The 20,294-nt window shown below is 39.7% G+C and overlaps 1 protein-coding gene across 2 annotated transcripts in view; it reads left to right on the top strand.

Moving 5' to 3' along the window:
• SLC27A6 (solute carrier family 27 member 6) overlaps nt 1–20,294 on the top strand; it is a 58,077-nt gene that overhangs the window by 14,285 nt on the left and 23,498 nt on the right. For both annotated transcript variants that reach the window (XM_029911712.1, XM_029911711.1), the window contains exon 5: nt 14,566–14,760. In XM_029911712.1, coding sequence (XP_029767572.1) covers nt 14,566–14,760 — 195 coding nt within the window. The remainder of the gene's footprint in view (nt 1–14,565; nt 14,761–20,294) is intronic.

The raw sequence follows: 20,294 nt of genomic DNA, 5'->3' as shown, positions 1-20,294 counted from the left end.
AGTCTTTAATTCAGTGTGTAAAAGCTATTTGACCAATAATTGAAAATTTTTGCTACATAGGGAGGTTGGGCCAGCTCTGGTGTAAGTGGTCTCAAGCATTTAGTGGGATTGCACTGGTTGTAAAGCAGCCCAGAATCTGACCCTTTACATTAAATAACAGAGCCTGTGGTTTAGGTTTTTATAAAATTGTATCTAGCATATGACATAGTAGAGAGTTCTGTAAATACACATCTATATAATAGATCTGGGTTCATTATTTGATATCTGGATAATAAAGTTGGGGATGGATTCTTTCTTCTTTGTACCTGTAAAATGCTATCAAAGCATAACAGCAGTATTTTATATCCTCTTTCCACAGGTATAAATGAATATATAAGGTGTCTGGCAATGGGGGTGGAGGGTGAAAGGGCTTGAGGGTACCCCACAGGGAGGAATTCCCAAGTGCTCCTTCCTGAGACCAAAGGAGTTTTTTTGCATTTGGATGGTGGCAGCATTTACCAAGCCAAGGTCAGAGGAAAAACTGTAACCTTGGGAGTTTAATGCAAGCCTGGAGTGGCAAGTATTAATTTTTAAAATCCTTGCAGGGCCCCCACCTTCTGTACTCAAACTGACAGCCTTTTGTGCCCTTGAAAATCTCCTCCTTGTCATGCAAGAATTATTTTAAATTGTTCTTGGGACTCCAAAAAATATATATACAATTAGTAAATTTCCCTGGGGCCGCAAGTGTCAGAGACGGATCTACAGGTGCTAAAAACATTAGTGTAGACATTGTGGCTCAGGCTGGAGCTCGGGCTCTGAAGACCAGCACCCTCCCCGGGCTTCAGAGCCCAAGACTGAATGTCTACAAAGCTATTTTTAGCACCTGTAGATCCATCTCTGACACTTGCGGCCCCAGGTTTTAAAATGCAATGTGCACATACTACGAGAGCCAGATTTTGGTTCATGCTCTGAGTGCACTTCAGCGGTGGAAAGCGGCCCTAAAGCTAGTGGAGCCAACCTCCTGAAGATTCCCCCTTGCACATGTGAATCTTTGAGTCGTGTAGATTATATTGGAATTGGAAAAGGTTCAGAAAAGGGCAACAAAAATGATTAGGGGTATGGAATGGCTGCCACATGAGGAGAGATTAATAAGAGTGGGACTTTTCAGTTTGGAAAAGAGACAACTATGTGGGGATATGATACAGGTCTATAAAATCATGACTGGTGTGGAGAAAGTAAATAAGTGTTATTTACTCCTTCTCATAACACAGGAACTAGGGGTCACCCAATGAAATTAATTGGCAGTAGGTTTAAAACAAACAAAAGGAAGTATTTTTTTTACACAATGCACAGTCAGCCTGTGGAACTCCTTGCCAGAGGATGTTGTGAAGGCCAAGACTATAAAAGGGTTCAAAACAGAAGTAGATAAGTTCATGGAGGAATAGGTCCATCAGTGGCTATTAGACAGGATGGGCAGGGATGGCGTCCCTAGCCTCTGTTGGATCACTTGATGATTATCTGTTCTGTTCATTCCCTTTGGGGCACCTGGCATTGGCCGCTGTTGGAAGACAGGATACTGGGCTAGACGGACCTTTGGTCTGACCCAGTATGGCCATTCTTATGTTAGAACCACTGTTCCAGCTCCTACTCCACTCCTCCCTCCTGTATGCCAGCACAGAGGATGTTCCTGGGGAAAAGGTGGCATGGTCTGGGAGTCCTCTGGCCAGCACTTCCCAGCTGCCAGAATGGTATCAGATGGAAATGGTAGTGTCTTATATCCACTTCACACAAATGCAAATGATTACACAGGATGCAGTACACTGGACAATTGGGCACAAGACTATACTGGAAGTCAAACCTACCAAGAAGGTCACCATGTAAAGCTGGTTCCTCTTTACTGCATGCTCTTCTGTTTCTCCCTCACCCCCCTCCTTACTTGGTTTACAAGTTCAGCAACTATGCTCTCAGCCAGTTAAGTTCCCCTCTCTCCGTCCCTCAGTTGCTTGACTTTGCTGAAGAGTGCTGCTTGATTTTTATTTCATTTTACTTTACACCTCCTGTGTCATAAATAGGCAGTGGTAGATTTATTTTCATAGACAAAAACAGGCACAGCCAAGTCTTTTCTTATTCTTTAAATCATCTATGATCATTACAAGCTCCACAGAGCCTTAGTTTTTTAAAATTAATTTTAGTTGTAAAGTTTCTTTCCTCGTATGGAATTTGACACAACAATAATAACTACACTGAGGAGAGACTACACCTTCTAGGACTGCATTTCCCCTCTCTGTATCGATATGAACTCTCACTTCCATTAAACAGCTCCTACCAGCATATGGGCATACATGTCTAATTCCTTGGCCCTGGCACATCCTAAACTCTTCCTACCAATGTACTATTTACTTAATTTGCAGCTCAGATAAAGAAAATCCTAACACTTATCTTCAAAGAGTTAACCTTATAAACTGAATCAGTTCTAAAGTTTTAGATTGTAGTTGGAAGAAAATCTGTAATAGTTTACCATGTTAGAACTGGAGGAGAAACATGTTCATACAAATAAATAGTACGAGTAAAAACCTGTTACTCCATGTAGAGATACATTCATTAATATTTTCCAAGTGAATGAAATTGTTTACCATGTCCTCTCGGTTTCACTAACAAGTACTATTATTAAAAAAAAAAAAAAAAAAATCTTAGCACCGGTAGAAATCTGGCTTGCATAAGGAAAAAATTCTGTGCTGGTATCATGTGGGTTAAAGGAACAAGGTTGTCATTGCTGTATGTGAAAGACCTCCTAATTAACCCCTATTTAACATCTATCACATCTGGTAATACAATATTATTTAAAAGTAATACTAAATTAAAAATAACCACAGCTGGGTGAAAATCTTTGAAATTTGCAGTTACAGGAGATGGCCTATAGGCACCAATGGGACCCATAGTAAACAAGGAGCTTTTCCTCTTCACTTGCTCATAGGTATAACCTGGAAGCCCAAGAATCCAATCTTGAGGACTCACTGCCCTGTCTTCTGAGGCTGCTGGAAGCATTTTGGTTTGAGTACTAGTAGGGATCCCTGTGACTGAGATGTGAACAGGCAGGACTCATCGATGATCTCCATCCTGTGAAGCTGTTGTTATGCTATTTTTCACTAAATATTTGAAGATTTGTTTTTTCTTGGTGTCTTTTCTCTAGCATCAACTCTTGTGAACAAACCTTTTCTCAGCTCCAACCTTTTGACTTGCTGCCGCCTTCTCACGCATCTGCAACAACTCTTGCAGTGAGCGCTTTCCTGTATGCAGTGCTTTAGCAACCTGCAGACCTGTGAAAGGCCACCTGTTACCAGAATGCCTCAGTCACCAGCTCTCCCTTCTCCACTCAAGGGAGCTTGAAATGTGCAGCTTTTGCTAGAGTTCCTAATCAGTTATTGTCTACACAGCTTTGTTGTTCCAAGTTCCCCTCTCAGCCTCTTCATCTCCTCAATAGACGTGTACTTTAGCAAATGCAGCAGAGAGCGGTATCTGTATTAATGTACTAATATGGATACTTTAATGAAAAAGGTTAGTCATAAAACTAATAAGTGTTCTTCCTGTCAGGCTCCATTGAAAGCCTCTTTGTTGAAAGGGCTAAGTGCTTTGACAAATCTCAGAATGGAGTATGGTATAGGTCAGCTACCGCCTCCCATTTCCCCTGTAGGTTCTGAGATTACTTTTACAGACCATGTTGATATTCCTTCCCTAGAAAGTTCTCCCCATGGCCAAGGCTTAGAGTATGTAAAGCCTATATAACGAATTTTCAGTTTTTTTTTCTCAGCCTTGATGTTATGAGTTATTTAAATGATATTTTGACTTGTGGAGCTCTTGTACTGTTGCTAGGTAAAAGAGGTCATTCCATTATCCACTGGCATTGTCTCCTCGGTTAAATCCCTACCTTACTTCAAACCCCCAACATTTATTAATTTAGAATTCTTGTATTTTCAGTACTTGTGAGACCTGTAGATATTGGCTAAGTTTTCATCTAGATCTCTACTTCACAACAGTCTAACTAGAAGAAATGTATGGCTAATGACCCTGGACACTGACAGTATGTCTACATGTCTAACAGCAGTGAGTCTGAGCCTGGGTCTACAGAGTTGGGCTTGCACTACGGTGCTAAAAATAGCCATGCAGATGTTCAGTCTCTGGCTGAAACTTGGGCTCTGAAGCTTGCGGAGTGTTTCAGAGCCTGAGTTTGAGCCCACGCCCAAATGTCTGCACAGTGATTTTTAGCATTGTAGTGCAAGTCTTAGCTGTAGACCCAGCCTCTGAGATTCAGTGCTCTAGGTGCTTTTTTTTTCTTTCTTTTTTTTTTTCTTCTTTCTGTGTAGACATATTCGGGCTGGACTTTAAGATCCAGTTTGACCCAGGCTCCTTTCAATGGGATTAAATTCTCTGTAATTTTTTAGAAAAGATGCTCAAGGATAAATTTCATAAGGATTAAAACTATTCTGCTTCAGAACAATGAGTTAGAAGGGAAAGGCAAGTAAGTTAATGCTGACAGGATCAGCATTCCTTTCCCTGCTGAAAATCCAAATGTTGAAGTGGAGAAGAACATACAGTGGACAGACATCTTTGAGCTAACACTCCTTGCCACTCAGAAGGAGAAAGAAAGAATGGGTGGACAGCGCTTCCTCATTCTGTGCAAATCCACTTGCTATGAAGGTATGACATGGACCTATGTTAGACAAAGTAATAACACAAGAACAGGAATGAATGTCTCACTTTCGTCCAGTAGTGTTGGAACAGTTTTTATAGTGGGGGTGCTGAAGGTGGAAATCATGTATTTGGGTTATTACTTTAAGCTAGGGGGTGCAACAGCACCCTTAGTTCCAGTACCTATGCTTTCATCTGCAAATTTAGTAGAGGTTTGCCCAGTATCTTGCAGTTTAAAGTTTTGAGGGTTGTTGTGTTTTATATATAAAATGTGTGTGATTACAACATAGCATGGTTTGAGAATAGGTGAGTATCACAGTTACAAGGCTTGCTGCACCTCTGTTACCTTTCTGGTCTCTGTGTACACTCCCTCAGATCTTAGGTAAAGGCAGGAGACCTATCTCAGGGGTGTTTTACAATCTGTTTTCAACACTCAAGATGCCTTTCCTTTTTTTATCCCTCTGTGTGTTTCTCTCTAAATACAAAGCCCTTTTCCTAATTGCACCTTTTGGTGCAGTAGGATATAGACAACCCTTGCAGATTGTCTCCTTGTGGCTCCCTGGCTCTGTTCTCTCCCCACCTGGCACCCAGCAGAAGAGCTGGGAATGGGAGTGGTTGGTACTCCATCTATTCTTTGCTGATGTAATGGCCCATAGAGGATTGTTACAGCCCTGAGACTGCTTAGTTGCACCAGAACCAAAATTCACAAGACAGCTTAAAGTCATCTTTGCTTCCCTCCCACTCATCATTTCCTGCACCCAAAGTAGGAAAGGTAGAACAGAGAATCCAGTCTCTTGGGTTTTTAATGCAGATGTTAAGTAAGATTTTATATTACTACAGTCATGTAGTTCCTTCCACACTCATTTAATCTCCTGTTGATTATAGATGACAGTCTCATTTATCAGTTACCTATCTGCTTACTTAGAATAAAAAGGACATCATTATAGAAAGAATGTCTGAAGAAGATTCCAGCTGTCTGGGTATCTAGCAATAATAAAGCAGATCTGGACTTGTTAACTAATTACTACAAAAATGTAACAAACATTCATAAAGGAGAAACATGTTTCCAGAATTTCAGTTACATTAAATACCAGCAAATATCATATGATTAAAGGAACTTTGCCAAAGGCTCTCAAGAGACATCCAGCTATTTGGTATATGTGCATGCTTTCTTGTGTATTACTACTTAAAAAAAGTAATAGATTAAGGCCAGAATGGACCATTATGATAATCTAGTCTGCCCTCTTGTATAACACAGGCCATAGAACTCATTTGTTGCATTTTTGCCTTGAATTATATTGTAGGCTTTCTGCCGCAAGGACATCATCTATTTGTGTCTTTATTAGATCCAGACTGTGGCCTGTAGGTGCTGCCCATAATACCAGTAGTTAATAACTTTAGGAATGTTAATCTATTCAGCCTCTCACAATACCCTATGAGATGGAGTAATATTACTACATTTTATAGGTGAAGAAATAGAGGTATGGACTGGTACAAAATACCTTGTCCTATGGTCAAAAGTCAATGGCTGACCCAGAACACTCAACTTCTAGTTCTGTACTTTTACCTCTAGAGAATACTCCCTCTCTAACAATTTAATGTGAACAGAATATCATAAGAACCAGGTACTTGTGTACTAACTGTAGTTCTGTATCTTTGATCTATAATCATTTACTCTTCAATATGATACAAAGTCTTTAGAAGGAATACAAATATTATTAAGAGTAATTTTACAGATTGCTGGGAGATAATTTTCCAAACCATGGGCCCATTTCTTCAAGCCTTACTCATCAGAAGAGTCCTATTGAAGCCAGGCTTGGGACTGAGTTTTAAGTTACTATTGAAAAATATCAGATTTAAGAGCACAGTTAGAGAACAAAATCTTTTAATGCAATAGCTCTATACATCAAGAATATACTCAGCAGACAGTAACATCTGGTGGTGTAGCACAGAATTTAAAACATTAATGCATATAGTGTGGATATGCATGATTTCTGTAAAGCTACCTTGTAAATACAAGAATGTAAATCTCGTGATCTATCCTTCACATTTTAGGATTCACAGACATCTCTTTTAGCAAGTACAAGGGATGATGATGATGAACTCCTGACCCTATTAGTAATGCTAACATTAATAAAATGGTAGTTTACAATGTTTTTGACCTAAATAACTTGTCATGAAAGCAAAAGTGAACAACTTGCATTAACACTCCTTTAGTTCTACTAACAAAAGACTTCCTGACATTTTAATTGAAAATATTTGGATGAAATTAAAGAGGCTAGATGCACTGATTTATAGCATCTGAGGATCCAGACTGACTTCAGTCTAGATTTTTGGAATGATGATGGTTTACACCAGTTTAAGATTAGTCCCAAGATGGTGCATGTCTGTATGTGGTGGAATTCTGGAAACTCCCATAAAATTCTGGAAACCTGTACATGGGTTCAAGGCCAGATTTAGGGTCAGGCAACCCAGGTCACTGCCTGGGGTACCAGGCTCAGAGTGCTGTAAGGTATTCAGAAATTTAACAAATGGAGGAGGTGCCATTTGGTCTAGGGCTGGCCCTGCATGGGTTGGGGAAAGAGAGGGTGGAAAGAAAAACACCTCTGTGCTGGAGCATATTGTGGGATTGTAGCACAAACCATCTGTGGCCAGCTATTTCCTTCTGTGAACTGGAATAACACCTTTTGCCTCTCCACTCTCTCTGATCAGGAGCTCCCACCCATTGGATCTGTGAGTGTGGATTCAATGGCCTATGCCTACCTCAGTCCAGCATTTCCTGCTACACTGGCCCATTCAGAGCTGACATGAAGTCAACTTCATTAGCATGCAGGAGTTCTCCAGTTGCTCCACCTGCACTCCATGCCCACAGAATGTCTCCAGGAAGCTTTTGTGGCATAGAGGGTCCTCCCTTAATGGGTTATTGTCACCATCATGCACTTGACTAAATTACAAGCCTTGTAACTTCTACAATGAAATCTAATTGAAGTGCATGGAGCTGGACTGCAGGGATGGTTGAATGGATTGCTTTTAGGACAGCCCCCACTTTTAGGAAAGGTCACTGTCCAGCACTGGGCTTTGGTACCTCCATGTGACTCCTTTATGCCTTTGCAGGAATTTCTAGATACTACAGAAAAACATTTCCTGAAATCTAGCAGCCCTGTCTTGTACTGTTGATGGCATTAAAGTTGCAGCCACAAAGGGCTGGTCTACATTACTGCGGTAAATCGATCTAACTTACGCAACTTCAGTTATGTGAATAATGTAACTGAAGTTGACGTAGTTAGATCCACTTACTGTGGTGGCTACGCTGTGCTGTGTCAATGGGAGAGCATCTCCCGTCAACTTCCTTTGTGGTTCTCTGGGAGATGGAGTATACAAATTGATGGGAGAGTGCTCTCCCATCGAATTAGCGTGTCAGACCTGCTAAATCAACACTTGCTGCATCAATTGCAGCAGTGCCAATCTACTGGTAAGTGTAGACATGGCCAAAGAGACATTGGACCAGATCCCCAGCAGTATCTGTGTTTCTTCTCCTCCTGAGAATCTGCCTGTGCAGGAGAGATCCTCTGGGGCCTAGATGCACTGAGTTTAGGGCCACTTTATATTGGAGCAGTGCAAAGCAGCCATAATGAGGCTGAGGATCAAGACCACTGATTCCACTATTGATACTGGATTTGCCTGGTGGAAATAAGAACAGAGCCTGGTCCCTTGTGTGGAATTGTTCTTCAGCATACCATCAACAAATTTGTCTTTGTTCCTGAAAAGTATAAATGGAAACAGTTACCTGTATCTAACTTGATCTCTAAAGAGCGTCAATTTCCTTTGGCTTATGAATGAGCCATTCAATCTATGTATACTTCTCTCTGTCTCTCTCTCTCTCTCTCTCTCTCTCTCTCTTCTGTTCATTGTTGAACAAATGATCTCAGTGAAAGGAGTTCTTTGTTTTGTTTTCAGTGGGGTGTTACCAGAATTCTTTACATTTGAATGACTGAGAAATCAATGACCTCAGCAAGGGGTAACTGTAGTTTAGCAACTGACACATTAATTTCAGTGTAGCAATGAAACTGAAAGAAAAATAACCAATTCTAAAATAGTTGCTACTTTAAATCAAATTGACTTATCTATTTCAATTTTATAGCATTCAGAGTGTGAATAGTTTTCTGGAGGCAAAATGACTCACAAAGCTTTTCTACTGAAATTCAAGATGGCATTTAAACACTTTTTTTCAAAGTATATTGATAGTCACAAGCTCTTCAGTATTTGGTAAATTTAAAATACATGTAAAACCTCATTGCATCTCTCAAATATATGAAAGTCTATATTATGGTATGTGATATGACATCCAAATTTGACAGGCACTCATTGCATCACTGCTGTATTTAGACACTATTGATGCTGGTAACACCCTCCATCCGCTCCATCATGCTGAATAATGCATCACATGTTGAAACAAGATCACAGAGCTGCTGGGGTAGGAAAAGAGCAAAGTTGTATGTGACTTTATAGAAATGGTGGTTACATAATTCTTACTGCAATGAGGTCACCGAGCAGTAGGGAAAGGTAAAAACATGGATGTGGTAAAAGCAAACTAGAACAGATTAATGGAACAGGGATTGTAACAGGATGGTGGATGCTTTAGATACTTGCATGGTAAGAGATGCCAACATGTACGAAATGTGGATTTATTTCTGGCTCATTATTTGTTTTAGGAACCCCAGTTCAAAGACATTGCTCTTCCTTCATAGTGAGTTATCCATTCTTAAAGGGCATGGGGGGGGGGGAAAGAAGAAAAATGTGCACTTTTTACACACACACTTGAATATTATTTAAGGGCATGGGGGGGGGGGAAGAGAAGAAAAATGTGCACTTTTGACACACACACTGGAATATAATTTCCACAGTTCAAAAAGGAAATTCAGAGTTTACTTGAAATGTGTACTGAAATACTCATTTTCTGCACCAAAGTGTTCTGAGGTCTAACAATGGAGCTCCATATAACATGCATGGCAAAAGCTTGAAATTGCCTCCCTGTTTTCTAAAGCAGCCAATGTTAGTAGTGTTGTCTGACCCCAGTTCATCACTTATCGAGAATGCAGCAATGCATTAGATTTTGATTTATTTGTCTATAAAGAGTATTATAGGTGAAGCTGGTATGATTAAGGCGGTCTTACACTTCCCATGATAAGATCTTATTTTCAATTGCTTATAACATTGCTAAACTTTAACTGTCTGGGCTGAAATTTTACATGCCATATGTCCTCCTCAGTCTGACTTTAATTTCAGCCAAAATACTCCAGCCATTTCCAAGATCAAGCTGGGGAGGGAATACATTGTTTGACCCATGTTAAAAAAAATTCTGGTGACCTTTTCTTTGAACAGTGGTAGGGCTCCTGTGCTTTGAAGTAGTGAGTTGAAATTTAAGTGGAGTCTGACCGTTTGCTGTGCCGATGAAAATGTGCCTAAATTTGATGAATTTACAAGTCTGGAAAAAATGCAGTTTGCACATGCTTAGAGACTACTTTGATTTAGCAGCTGAAATCTAAGAAGACTCTGTTCTTACTGAACGTGCTCGAGCCTCTCACCGCTCCTAGTGCTGACCAGACTCCGGAGGCATCATCCCTACAGAGCAACTGAGCATGCTCCAGCTCAGGGCCTGAACTGGATGCTCCAAGCCATGGTCAGGCTTGCACTGAAAATGAGAGCCAGGAGCTTGATCTCTTCTGTGCTCACAACGACTCCCTTGCTCGCACCCAGCAGTGTGGATGAGGGATTTGCTGCTTCCAAAAACCTAGTACACCCCAGTTTACTAGATCCACCTGGGATCACTGCTCCATGTAACATACAGCACTTAGATATGTTTATAGTGAAATCAAATAAAAGTTTGTTTAATGATAAACAAATAAAGAGGGGAGGGTCCCAGAGCCCAGGCTCCAGCCCAAGCCTGAATGTCTACGCAGCAGGGTTTAGCTCTGTAGCCTGAGCCCCCCAACCCTGAGTCAGCTGACCCAGGCCAGTCATAGCCACGCCATAGGTCTTTTATTCCAGAGTAGACATACCCCAAGTCTCCAATACATTCTTTGTATGACTATAATTGTTGCAGTTTCACTCTAGACTTAGTACTGTCTACCTGCTAATATGTATTTGATAGCTGTCTCTCATAAAATCCTATATTTAATTCATGCTCTCACCTCACTTATGGGGATTCAATATTGCCAAGCCCAAGCATTCAGAAAATGAGTTCAGCCTTAAAATCATGAGATTTTCAAAAATAAAAAATGTTGGGTTCTTTTTATTTGTCTTCTATTGTTTGAGCCTTTGGAATACACTTGGATTACATTTCCTAGCTTTTCCCTGCAACCATAATCACTAGAAATTTTTTTCTAAATGAAAGCTGAGATTCTCATGTATTCAGCTGAATCCAGGATCTGGTGCTTTAAGAGAAATGCCTATTATTGTGATTTTTCAGGATAAAATCACAAGAGCTAGCAATACTAGAGATTGCAATGAACAAGGAGGCTAAAATAATCTAAGTAACATTGAACAAAATTTTGAGATTTAAAAAAAAAGTTTGCAAGTAGGACTGTCAAGCGATTAAAAAAATTAATCATGATTAATTGTGTGATTAAACAATAATAAAATACCATTTATTTAAATATTTTTGGATGTCTTCTACACTTTCAAATATATTGATTTCAATTACAACACAATACAAAGTGTACAGTGCTCTATTTATATTTATTTTTTGATTACAAGTACTTGCACTATAAAAAAAAACCCAAAAGAAATAGTCTTTATCAATTCACCTAATACAAGTAATGTAGTGCACCGTCTTTATCATGAAAGTTGAACTTACAAATGTAGAATTTTGTACAAAAATCCCTGCATTCAAAAATAAAACAATGTAAAATTTTAGAGCCTGCAAGTCCACTCTGTCCTACTTCTTGTTCAGTGAATCCCTCAGACAAACAAGTTTGTTTAATTTGCAGGAGATAATGCTGCCCACTTCTTGTTTACAGTGTCACCTGAAAATGAGAACGGGCATTCGTATGGCACTGTTGTAGCCAGAGTCGCAAGATATTACGTGCCAGATGCGCTAAACATTCATATGTCCCTTTATGTTTCACCCACTATTCTAGAGGACATGCATCCCTGCTGATGATGGGTTCTGCTCGATAACAATCCAAAGCAGTGCGGACTGATGCATGTTCATTTTCATTATCTGAGTCAGATGCCACCACCAGAAGGTTGATTTTCTCTTTTGGTAGTTCGGGTTCTGTAGTTTCCACACTGGAATGTTGCTCTTTAAGACTTCTGAAAGCATGCTCCACACCTCATCCCTCTCAGATTTTGGAAGGCACTTCAGATTCTTAAACCTTGGATTGAGTGCCGTAGCTATCCTTACAAATCTCATATTGGTACCTTCTTTGTGTGTTGTGAAAGTGTTCCTAAAATGAACAACGTGCTGGGTTATCATCCGAGACTGCTATAACATGAAATATATGGCAGAATGTGGGTAAAACAGAGCAGGGGACAATTCTCCCCCAAGGAGTTAAGTCACAAATTTAATTAACGCATTCTTTTTTTAATGAGTGTCGTCAGCATGGAAGCAAGTCTTCTGTTATGGTGGCCGAAGCATGCAGGGGCATACGGATGTTTAGCATATCTGGCATGTAAATACCTGGCAATGCCAGCTACAAACGTGGAAAGCAAATGCCTGTTCTCACTTTCTGGTGACATTGTAAATAAGAAAAGGGCAGCATTATTTCCTGTAAATGTAAACAAACTTGTTTGTCTTAGTGATTAGCTGAACAAGAAGTAGGACTCAGTGGACTTGAAGAACATAAGAACGGCCATACTGGGTCAGACCCAAAAGTCCATCTGGCTCAGTATCATGTCTTCCAACAGTGGCCAATGCCAGGTGCCCCAGAGGGAATGAACAGAACGGGTGATCATCAAGTGATTCATTCCCTGTCGCCCATTCCCAGCTTCTGGCAAAAAGAGGGTAGGGACACCATCCTTGCCCATCCTGGCTAATAGCCTAGGCTCTGAAGTTTTAAATTTATTATGTTTTTGAGTGCAGTTATGTAACAAAATAAAATCTACATTTGTAAGTTGCACCTTCATGACAAAGATTGCACTACAGTACTTGTATGAGGTGAATTGAAAAACACTATTTTTTGTTTATCATTTTTACAGTATGAATATTTGTAATCAAATAATATACACTGATTTCAATTACAACACAGAATACAATATATATGAAAGTGTAGAAAAACATTCAAAATATTTAATACATTTCAATGGGTATTCTATTATTTAACAGTGCGATTAAACTGTGATTAATCACGATTCATTTTTTTGAGTTAATTGCGTGAGTTAACTGCGAATAATCGACAGTCCTATTTGCAAGTCTTAATATTGATGGTACTGTAGGAGATGGATCAGATGCTCTAATCAGGCTAGGAATGCTCATAATTTGTACAGTAACTCCTCACTTAAAGTCGTCCCAGTTAACGTTGTTTCGTTGTTACATTGCTGATCAATTAGGGAACATGCTTGTTTAAAGTTGTGCAATGCTCCCTTCTAACATCGTTTGGCAGCTGCCTGCTTTGTCCACTGCTTGCAGGAAGAGTAGCCTGTTGCAGCTAGCTGGTGGGGCTTGGAACCAGGGTGGACCAGCAGCCCCCCTATCAAGTCCCCCTATCAGCTTTCCGCTCCCCTAAGTTCCCTGTGCAGCAGCTGCCCAGCAGGCTAGCAATTGCAGCTGTCCTTCCCCCACTGCCATGTGCTGCTCCTGCCCTCTGCTTTGGAGCTGCTCCCAGAAACTCCTGCTTACTGTGCTGGGGGGGAGGGGGGAAGGATGGGAGCAAGAGGGGGGCTAATGTCAGGGTGTCCTCCTCCCCCCTGCTCCTGCACCCTGCTTACCCCATCTTCCATAGAGCAGGGGGGGGGACACGACAGGGCTTTGCTGGCATCAGCTGCGGTCTCAGCAAGCTGATCTAATTAACAAGGCAGTGTACTTAAAGGGGAAATGCGCATCTCTCTCTCTCTCTCCCCTCCCTCCATTCCTGCTGCCTTGTAGACTGTGAGAGTTAACCCTTGAGGGCTCAGCCAATTGCTAGTTCATCATTTAGCAGTAAGGCATTCCCTGGTGTATATATATATATATATATATATATATATATATATATATATATATATACCGTGTATATATATATATACCATATATATATAGTTGTTTGTCTGGTGAAAAAAATTCCCTGGAACCTAACCCCCTCATTTACATTCTTATGGGGAAATTGGATTCGCTTAATATCGTTTCGCTTAAAGTCGCATTTTTCAGGAACATAACTACAACGTTAAGTGAGGAGTTACTGTAATTGCTTGAGAAGCAACCAAGACTTCATGAAAGTTCTAATGAATTTGAAAGGACCAGGAGGTAACTGATAACCTCTCCTGAGATAAATCTATTACAGAAACAATTCCTGCTTTTCCCTATTCATTTTACTAACCCCTCCCCAACATCAATTTTTAATTTAGTTATTCTAGAGAGAAGAATGATAGGTTAATTTTTCTAAAACCTGCATATATTCATATTCTCTAACCCAAGCATCCTTTCTTTAATATTCATTTAAGCAACATTTTAACTGTTGCTATCAATTTACATGCATATATTTATAACACTGGTTCAGTGTTTGCTGAACTACAGCTGTATCTTAGATACAGTTCATAGCATTAGAAATGCACTGTAATTTACTTGAACTTATTAGTTTCTCTTGTGCTTTCTGTTAGATGCCTATAAGTTTGTACATTTTTTTTTGTAGTATCTGCTACAGTCAAACACACCCATTACAATACTTTATTCTTTAACATGTTCTTTAATTTCTCTTTTAATAGAAAGAAAGAGAAAAAGATCACAAAGTTCGCTTGGCAGTTGGAAATGGAGTAAGGAGTGATGTATGGAGAGAATTTTTAGGCCGATTTGGTGACATCAAGATGTGTGAGTTTTATGGGGCTACTGAAGGAAACATTTGTTTCATGAACCACACCGGGAAAATTGGATCTGTGGGACGTACTAATTTCTTTTATAAGGTAACTATTTAATATTTTATTTGGGAAGGAGGGTTGGGGATAAATGTGATTCTTAATTCAGTAACTAGATCAGAAGAAGTGAGGCCTAAAATCAGTGGGAGTTGAGGATGCAGAATCAAGTCCTAAGTCTTTTGATCTAGGTACTGCAGGTTTAACTGACAGTGTTCAATGCTGCCAAAATCATGTGTATATAGTTCTCCCACCTGTGCTAATGGCAGCACCAGTGGGATTTTTTCCCCTTAAAATTTCCTAGCATAGACAAGGTCTAAATGAGTGAAACTCCACCATCCTGAAAGTTTCAAGAAACTTCTGTTCAGTTCTGCATTCCAAATCTTTGTTACTAGGCAAGAGACTAGATTAGAATTATTTAATGAATCACTGATTTATAACCAGAAATATATGTACAAGATTGAAGACTGGGGGGTATACCTGATTTAATGATAAATATATATTACAGGCTTCTTGCCTTATTATTATTATTTTTTTTTAGGATTTGGTTTAAAAAAAATAGACTCTAGGAAATGAACAGGGGAGCAAATCAGAGCAGATGACCTCAAAACTGAGAAATGGGGAACCACTGGCTCTCCTGCATGTTCTCTCTGCTCATCAGGAGTCTGTAGACGCTTGTATGCCTCAAATCCATCTACTTCCCAGTCTTCAAACTTTTATTTTCTGGGGCAGAGCCTAGTGTGGAATTGGAGATCAAGTACTCTCCACTCCATGTTATCCTCTCTAGACCCAGAGATATTCTGCCAGGAACTCCTTTCTGCTGTATCCCACTGTATGGCTTCAACTACTCAACTGCAGAAGAACAATATCTATGGGCAGCATGGCTTCCTGGGGGTGCCTGCAGTACTGTCAACCCCAAGCTTTCAAAAATCATGAGATTGGCTTAAAAATCCAGAGATTATTTTTTAAAACAATACATTTCTATTTTCTGAGACTTTAAGGTGCACTTGTTTCATGTTTTGAAGCTTTCCACAACCATGAGGACTCAAATTTTTTTGTAATGAAAGCTGGAATTTTCATGCAATCTGATTCCAACACCTGGGGCACTATGAAAAACACTGAAGATCATCAGACTTGATAAAATCATGAGAGATGGCAACACTGGAGTAGTCCATAGGAAGAAGCCCTTGGTTTAGAGACTGCACAATTAAGAGTACAGTCCTCCATGGAGTTAGTAGGATAGTAATGTTCAGGGCTAGGGTTTCAAAGAATACACGAATGTGCAAATATTCGGCTTAAAATAATAAATTCGAGTAATAATAATAATAAAGATAAACTACTATATCATCTAAAATATCTTGATTATGGGTAACATGACTAGTGCAATGAAATTTACAGTAATGCATGACTAAATCAGTGTGGCCATTTTACGTCAAGTTTGTTTTCCATACTTCTAAATTTAAAAGATAAAAAGGACACTAATATACTAGCTTGACTGGAACAAGGGTATGATATACAGCAGGGGTAGGCAAAATATGGCCCGCATGCCGAAGGCGTCATGTGAGCTGATTTTCAGTGGCACTCACGCTGCCCGGGTCCTGGCCACCGGTCTGGGGGGCTCTGCATTTTAATTTAATTTTAAATGAAGCTTCTTAAATATTTTAAAAATCTTATTTACTTTACATACAATAATAGTTTAGTTTATATATTATAGACTTATAGAACGAGACCTTCTAAAAATGTTAAAATGTATTACTGGCACGCAAAACCTTAAATTAGATTGAATAAATGAAGACTCAGCACACCACTTCTGAAAGGTTGCCCACCCCAATATACAGGAATGCTAAGAAATATTTCCTGCCCCCAGTCACTTGACCAAGGCAAAGTTACAAAAAGTTCATACCCCGTCACATGGCAAAAGTCAAAATCCACTGAGTCTGTAACATTTATTTTGTTACTTTATGTTAAAACTGGAAAGATAAATCTAATTGACTTTTCACCATTTACTGCATGTGTTGGCATTTCATTCAGCTTAGACAGTAAAATGTGTGGTTGGGACGAGGGAGGGTCTCTCATGTCACCTGTATCATCCCTTCCCTGCAAAATAAGAGGTGAGAAGGAGTTATGGAAGTAGGTGGAGAATGCCTTTACAGTAGTATGCTGAGGTCAGTGTAGAACTTGATCATCCAAGCCCACACACGGGGCTTCCCAACCCCATTTTAAAAGGACCCTGAAAACTTCAATTTGGGTGGATCTCTTGAACTCTACACTATGCTCACAGGCCTAGTGGCACACAGCCATTCTGTACTAAGCTTAACATTGTTAAAACCAGTGGAGCTTAACCAGGCTTGGTGATGGTGGGATATTTTGATAAAAACATTTCTAGTATAGGCAGGCCTGGAAGGTGAACTCCTGGGTGACTTTTATAGAAGAACCTAAAACTGCTTCTACAGAAGGATATTGCAACAAAGGTGGGATGCCGGAATTCATTAGGCTTTAAATATCTGTTAAAATCCATGGGCCATAATGTAACGGCCCAGTGCAACAAATTTTCTACACACTGTATGTAATCAGTAGCTATAGTATATGGAGAGAAACTGCAAAAAAAAGTTATCCATGTAAATAGTTCAGATATTTTTTTTAAAAGAGTTCATCTAAGCGAATGGGTGAAACTATTATGAATTGGTTTGGAACCTAAGTGTAGCTCCTGAGACAGGCTGCTGCTGATCATGTTGGTAGCACATTTAACGTTTTGGCTGCCCTGGGTTCCTGGAGTACCATCAGCGTGATTCTTACACATCTTACTTTCGTTTTGGGTCTGTTCCCATTTATTGGGTGTTTTTGTGTGGTGACAAGCAATGAAATTATAAAAGAGTGTAGTCATCTCATAGATTGAAAGTTGTGCGCAAACAGCTTAAGAAGTGTCTTTTGTGAGGCTAAGTGACACTTGAGAAAGCTTCTGAATTTGGACAGACCTGTTTAGTGCTATCACTACCTTTTTAAAGTCTGAATAAATTCATTTGAAGCTAAGGTCGACTGAGTGAAGTTGTATCAATTACACCACAGATGGCTGTAATTTAATATGTAACTTTTTGATTGTTAAACTCAATACATTGTAAAGCAGACTTGAGTAATGAAAACAAGTAAAAACTGCAAGATGTGTACTGAAGGTTTAGTCTTTCTGTTTCCCTTTATTAACTGTTAGGACTTTTGTATAGAGATGAAACCCATAGGATTTTATACAATTTACTCTAAACCCTTACAGATTTTAATAGAAAATGAGATCATTTGTATCTAGTTTTTTGAACCATCCTGGATAGATATTCTATAGAAGGGATAAAATGTTCTATTAAATTCCATCGCTAAATAACTCTACAGAAAGATTGTCCTTTTTATAATAAATTCTGTTAGACTTTCCCATATGGCTCAGTAGGGGAAAAGGTGGAGCGGTTCTTTCTTTATATTGCATGAGGGATTCTTCCACTGTCATTGGGTTCTTGTTTTTAGTTTTAGTTTTTGTAAACCCCTTCCTTTACCCTCCCTCAAGACCTAGTGTCACAACAACCATCTCCGAGTTAGAAAACTACAGTAGATGGATCTTCCTGTGGATCCTATTAACACCATTCCTTTAAATGGCTGGAGAGGTTCGTCCTAAGAAACTTGCATCCAAGGGTTTAGATAATTAAGTGAGAGGTGTCTTCTTCAGAATTTCTACTCACTAGACAGCCAATTTAACCTTGTGCTATTATTGAGGCCCAGTCCTGCTCTTCTTGAAATCAAGAGCAGCACACCCATAGTGTGGAATTTTAAAAAGCAACTAAATATTTAGCAGCATAAATCCCATTGATTTAGAATGAGATTTGTGTTCCTAAGTCAATTTGGTGCATTTGAAAATTCCATCTATAATCTTTGGTAGGTTCAGGATCAGGCCCAGAGTTGTTATATCTCCCTCTGTGCCCTTCCACCCCCATTTCCCCCTATGTCTTTAAACCATGGAAGGTGTGGAATGTTGTTTTATATTTGTTTCATACATTGATAAAAATGGTACTGTTTATATACCCAGAAAGGAAGACTGATACTTTTTCATGAATATAAAATAAAGGTGCTATTTGTTCCCCTCTGAGGTTTAGTCATATGACTTGAGTTAGTGACTGTAGACTAGAAGTTTTAAAAATTCTGTTAATTTGATTTATTTATTTTTATAACTGGATAGTGAATGTCTACAGACATTTCTGCTGTAAATGCTAACCAGTTAGCATTACTGTGCCCTATCAAAATATCTATCTAATTTGATAACGTAACTGTGAAATCTTTTCCCCTCACCCTTTCCCAAAAATGAAAATGTAAAGAATGTAAGACCTCTCATGAACAGGAAATGGCCACTCTGCAATTAGTCTAAATTAGTTTATATTGTCTTTTTAAAATACTGCTCAAACTCTTCTCCAGAAAATAAACCTGCATTAAGGGCTACATTCACAAAGAAATTTAGGTGTGGTGATACTGAATGTCGATGGATAAATAATTTAAAAAATTCAAAGTACAACAGCTTCAACAGGAGAAACTGAGAGAGCCCCACATCAGAATATCCCATAGCCCGGTGGCTAGGGCATTCACCTGAAAGGTGGCAGATCCCTGTTCAACCATTTTTCAACCTCAGATGGAGGGGGGACTTGAACCGGAGATGTCCCAGATGAATAGTCTAACCACTGGGCTAAAAGTTGTGAGGGATTTTCTCTCCCCCATCTCCCTCAGTTTGTAGAGATTGCCTATTAGGGGCCTGATACAGTAGGTGAGGTCGGAGCTCGCTTTCTAGATCAGGCCCCGCTGGTGAATTAGGTGGAGGAACACCCATCTACCTACTCCTGGTTTGTGAATTATGGGGACTTAGGCATTTGGATGCCTGCCGTGCAGTTGTAGTGCTTATGCTCAGGGGTGGAAACGTCATTGCCCAGGAAACTCTACTGCAAAAATTTAGGTACTGAGCAATTTTAGGTGCCTACAGGGTTCAGGGGCAGCTGAGCGGGGGTTTTGTGAATACCTGTGGGACCTGATTCTTGGATTTAGGTTCCTACAGTGGCAGATGCCTAAGTTCTTTTGTGAATCTAGTCACTAGTGTAGAGGCACAGGACCTTTGATTTAACTATACTGGCTGCACTTGAATCCTTAAGTATTTTCCAGATGTTTTGTTGGGTCCCATATGGAAGACAAACCTATCTGACACCTCAAGAGAATGACTGGGGATGAATTCTGCAAGGATATTGGGACACATGCTTCCTCTTCCAGAACTCTCTCCCCTGGATTTTTCTACAGTGGGACGATCCAGTCCAAAATATGTACACTTGTCTCCACTCCCTCACCTCTCAAGCCTCTCTAAAATGATGCTCCCTTTCTCTTTGAAGGGAATATTTCTTGTGTTAGTATTTTATACATCACTATAGTTGTACATGAAAAAATCAAAGACAAAGCAAGAATCTACAAACTAAGGTCCTGACCCTACATCCCTTATCCACATAAGCAGGCCTACTGAAGTCATCTTAAAATGGTCATTCCCTCGCTTCTCTTTCTGCCACATTCCTGTTCATAAC

Source organism: Terrapene carolina, unplaced genomic scaffold (genome assembly GCF_002925995.2).
Source record: "Terrapene carolina triunguis isolate 2854851 unplaced genomic scaffold, T_m_triunguis-2.0 Scaffold113, whole genome shotgun sequence".
Lineage (NCBI taxonomy): Eukaryota > Metazoa > Chordata > Testudines > Emydidae > Terrapene > Terrapene triunguis.
Note: the sequence above shows the minus strand (reverse complement) of the source record. Positions and strands in the feature narration are given on the sequence as shown.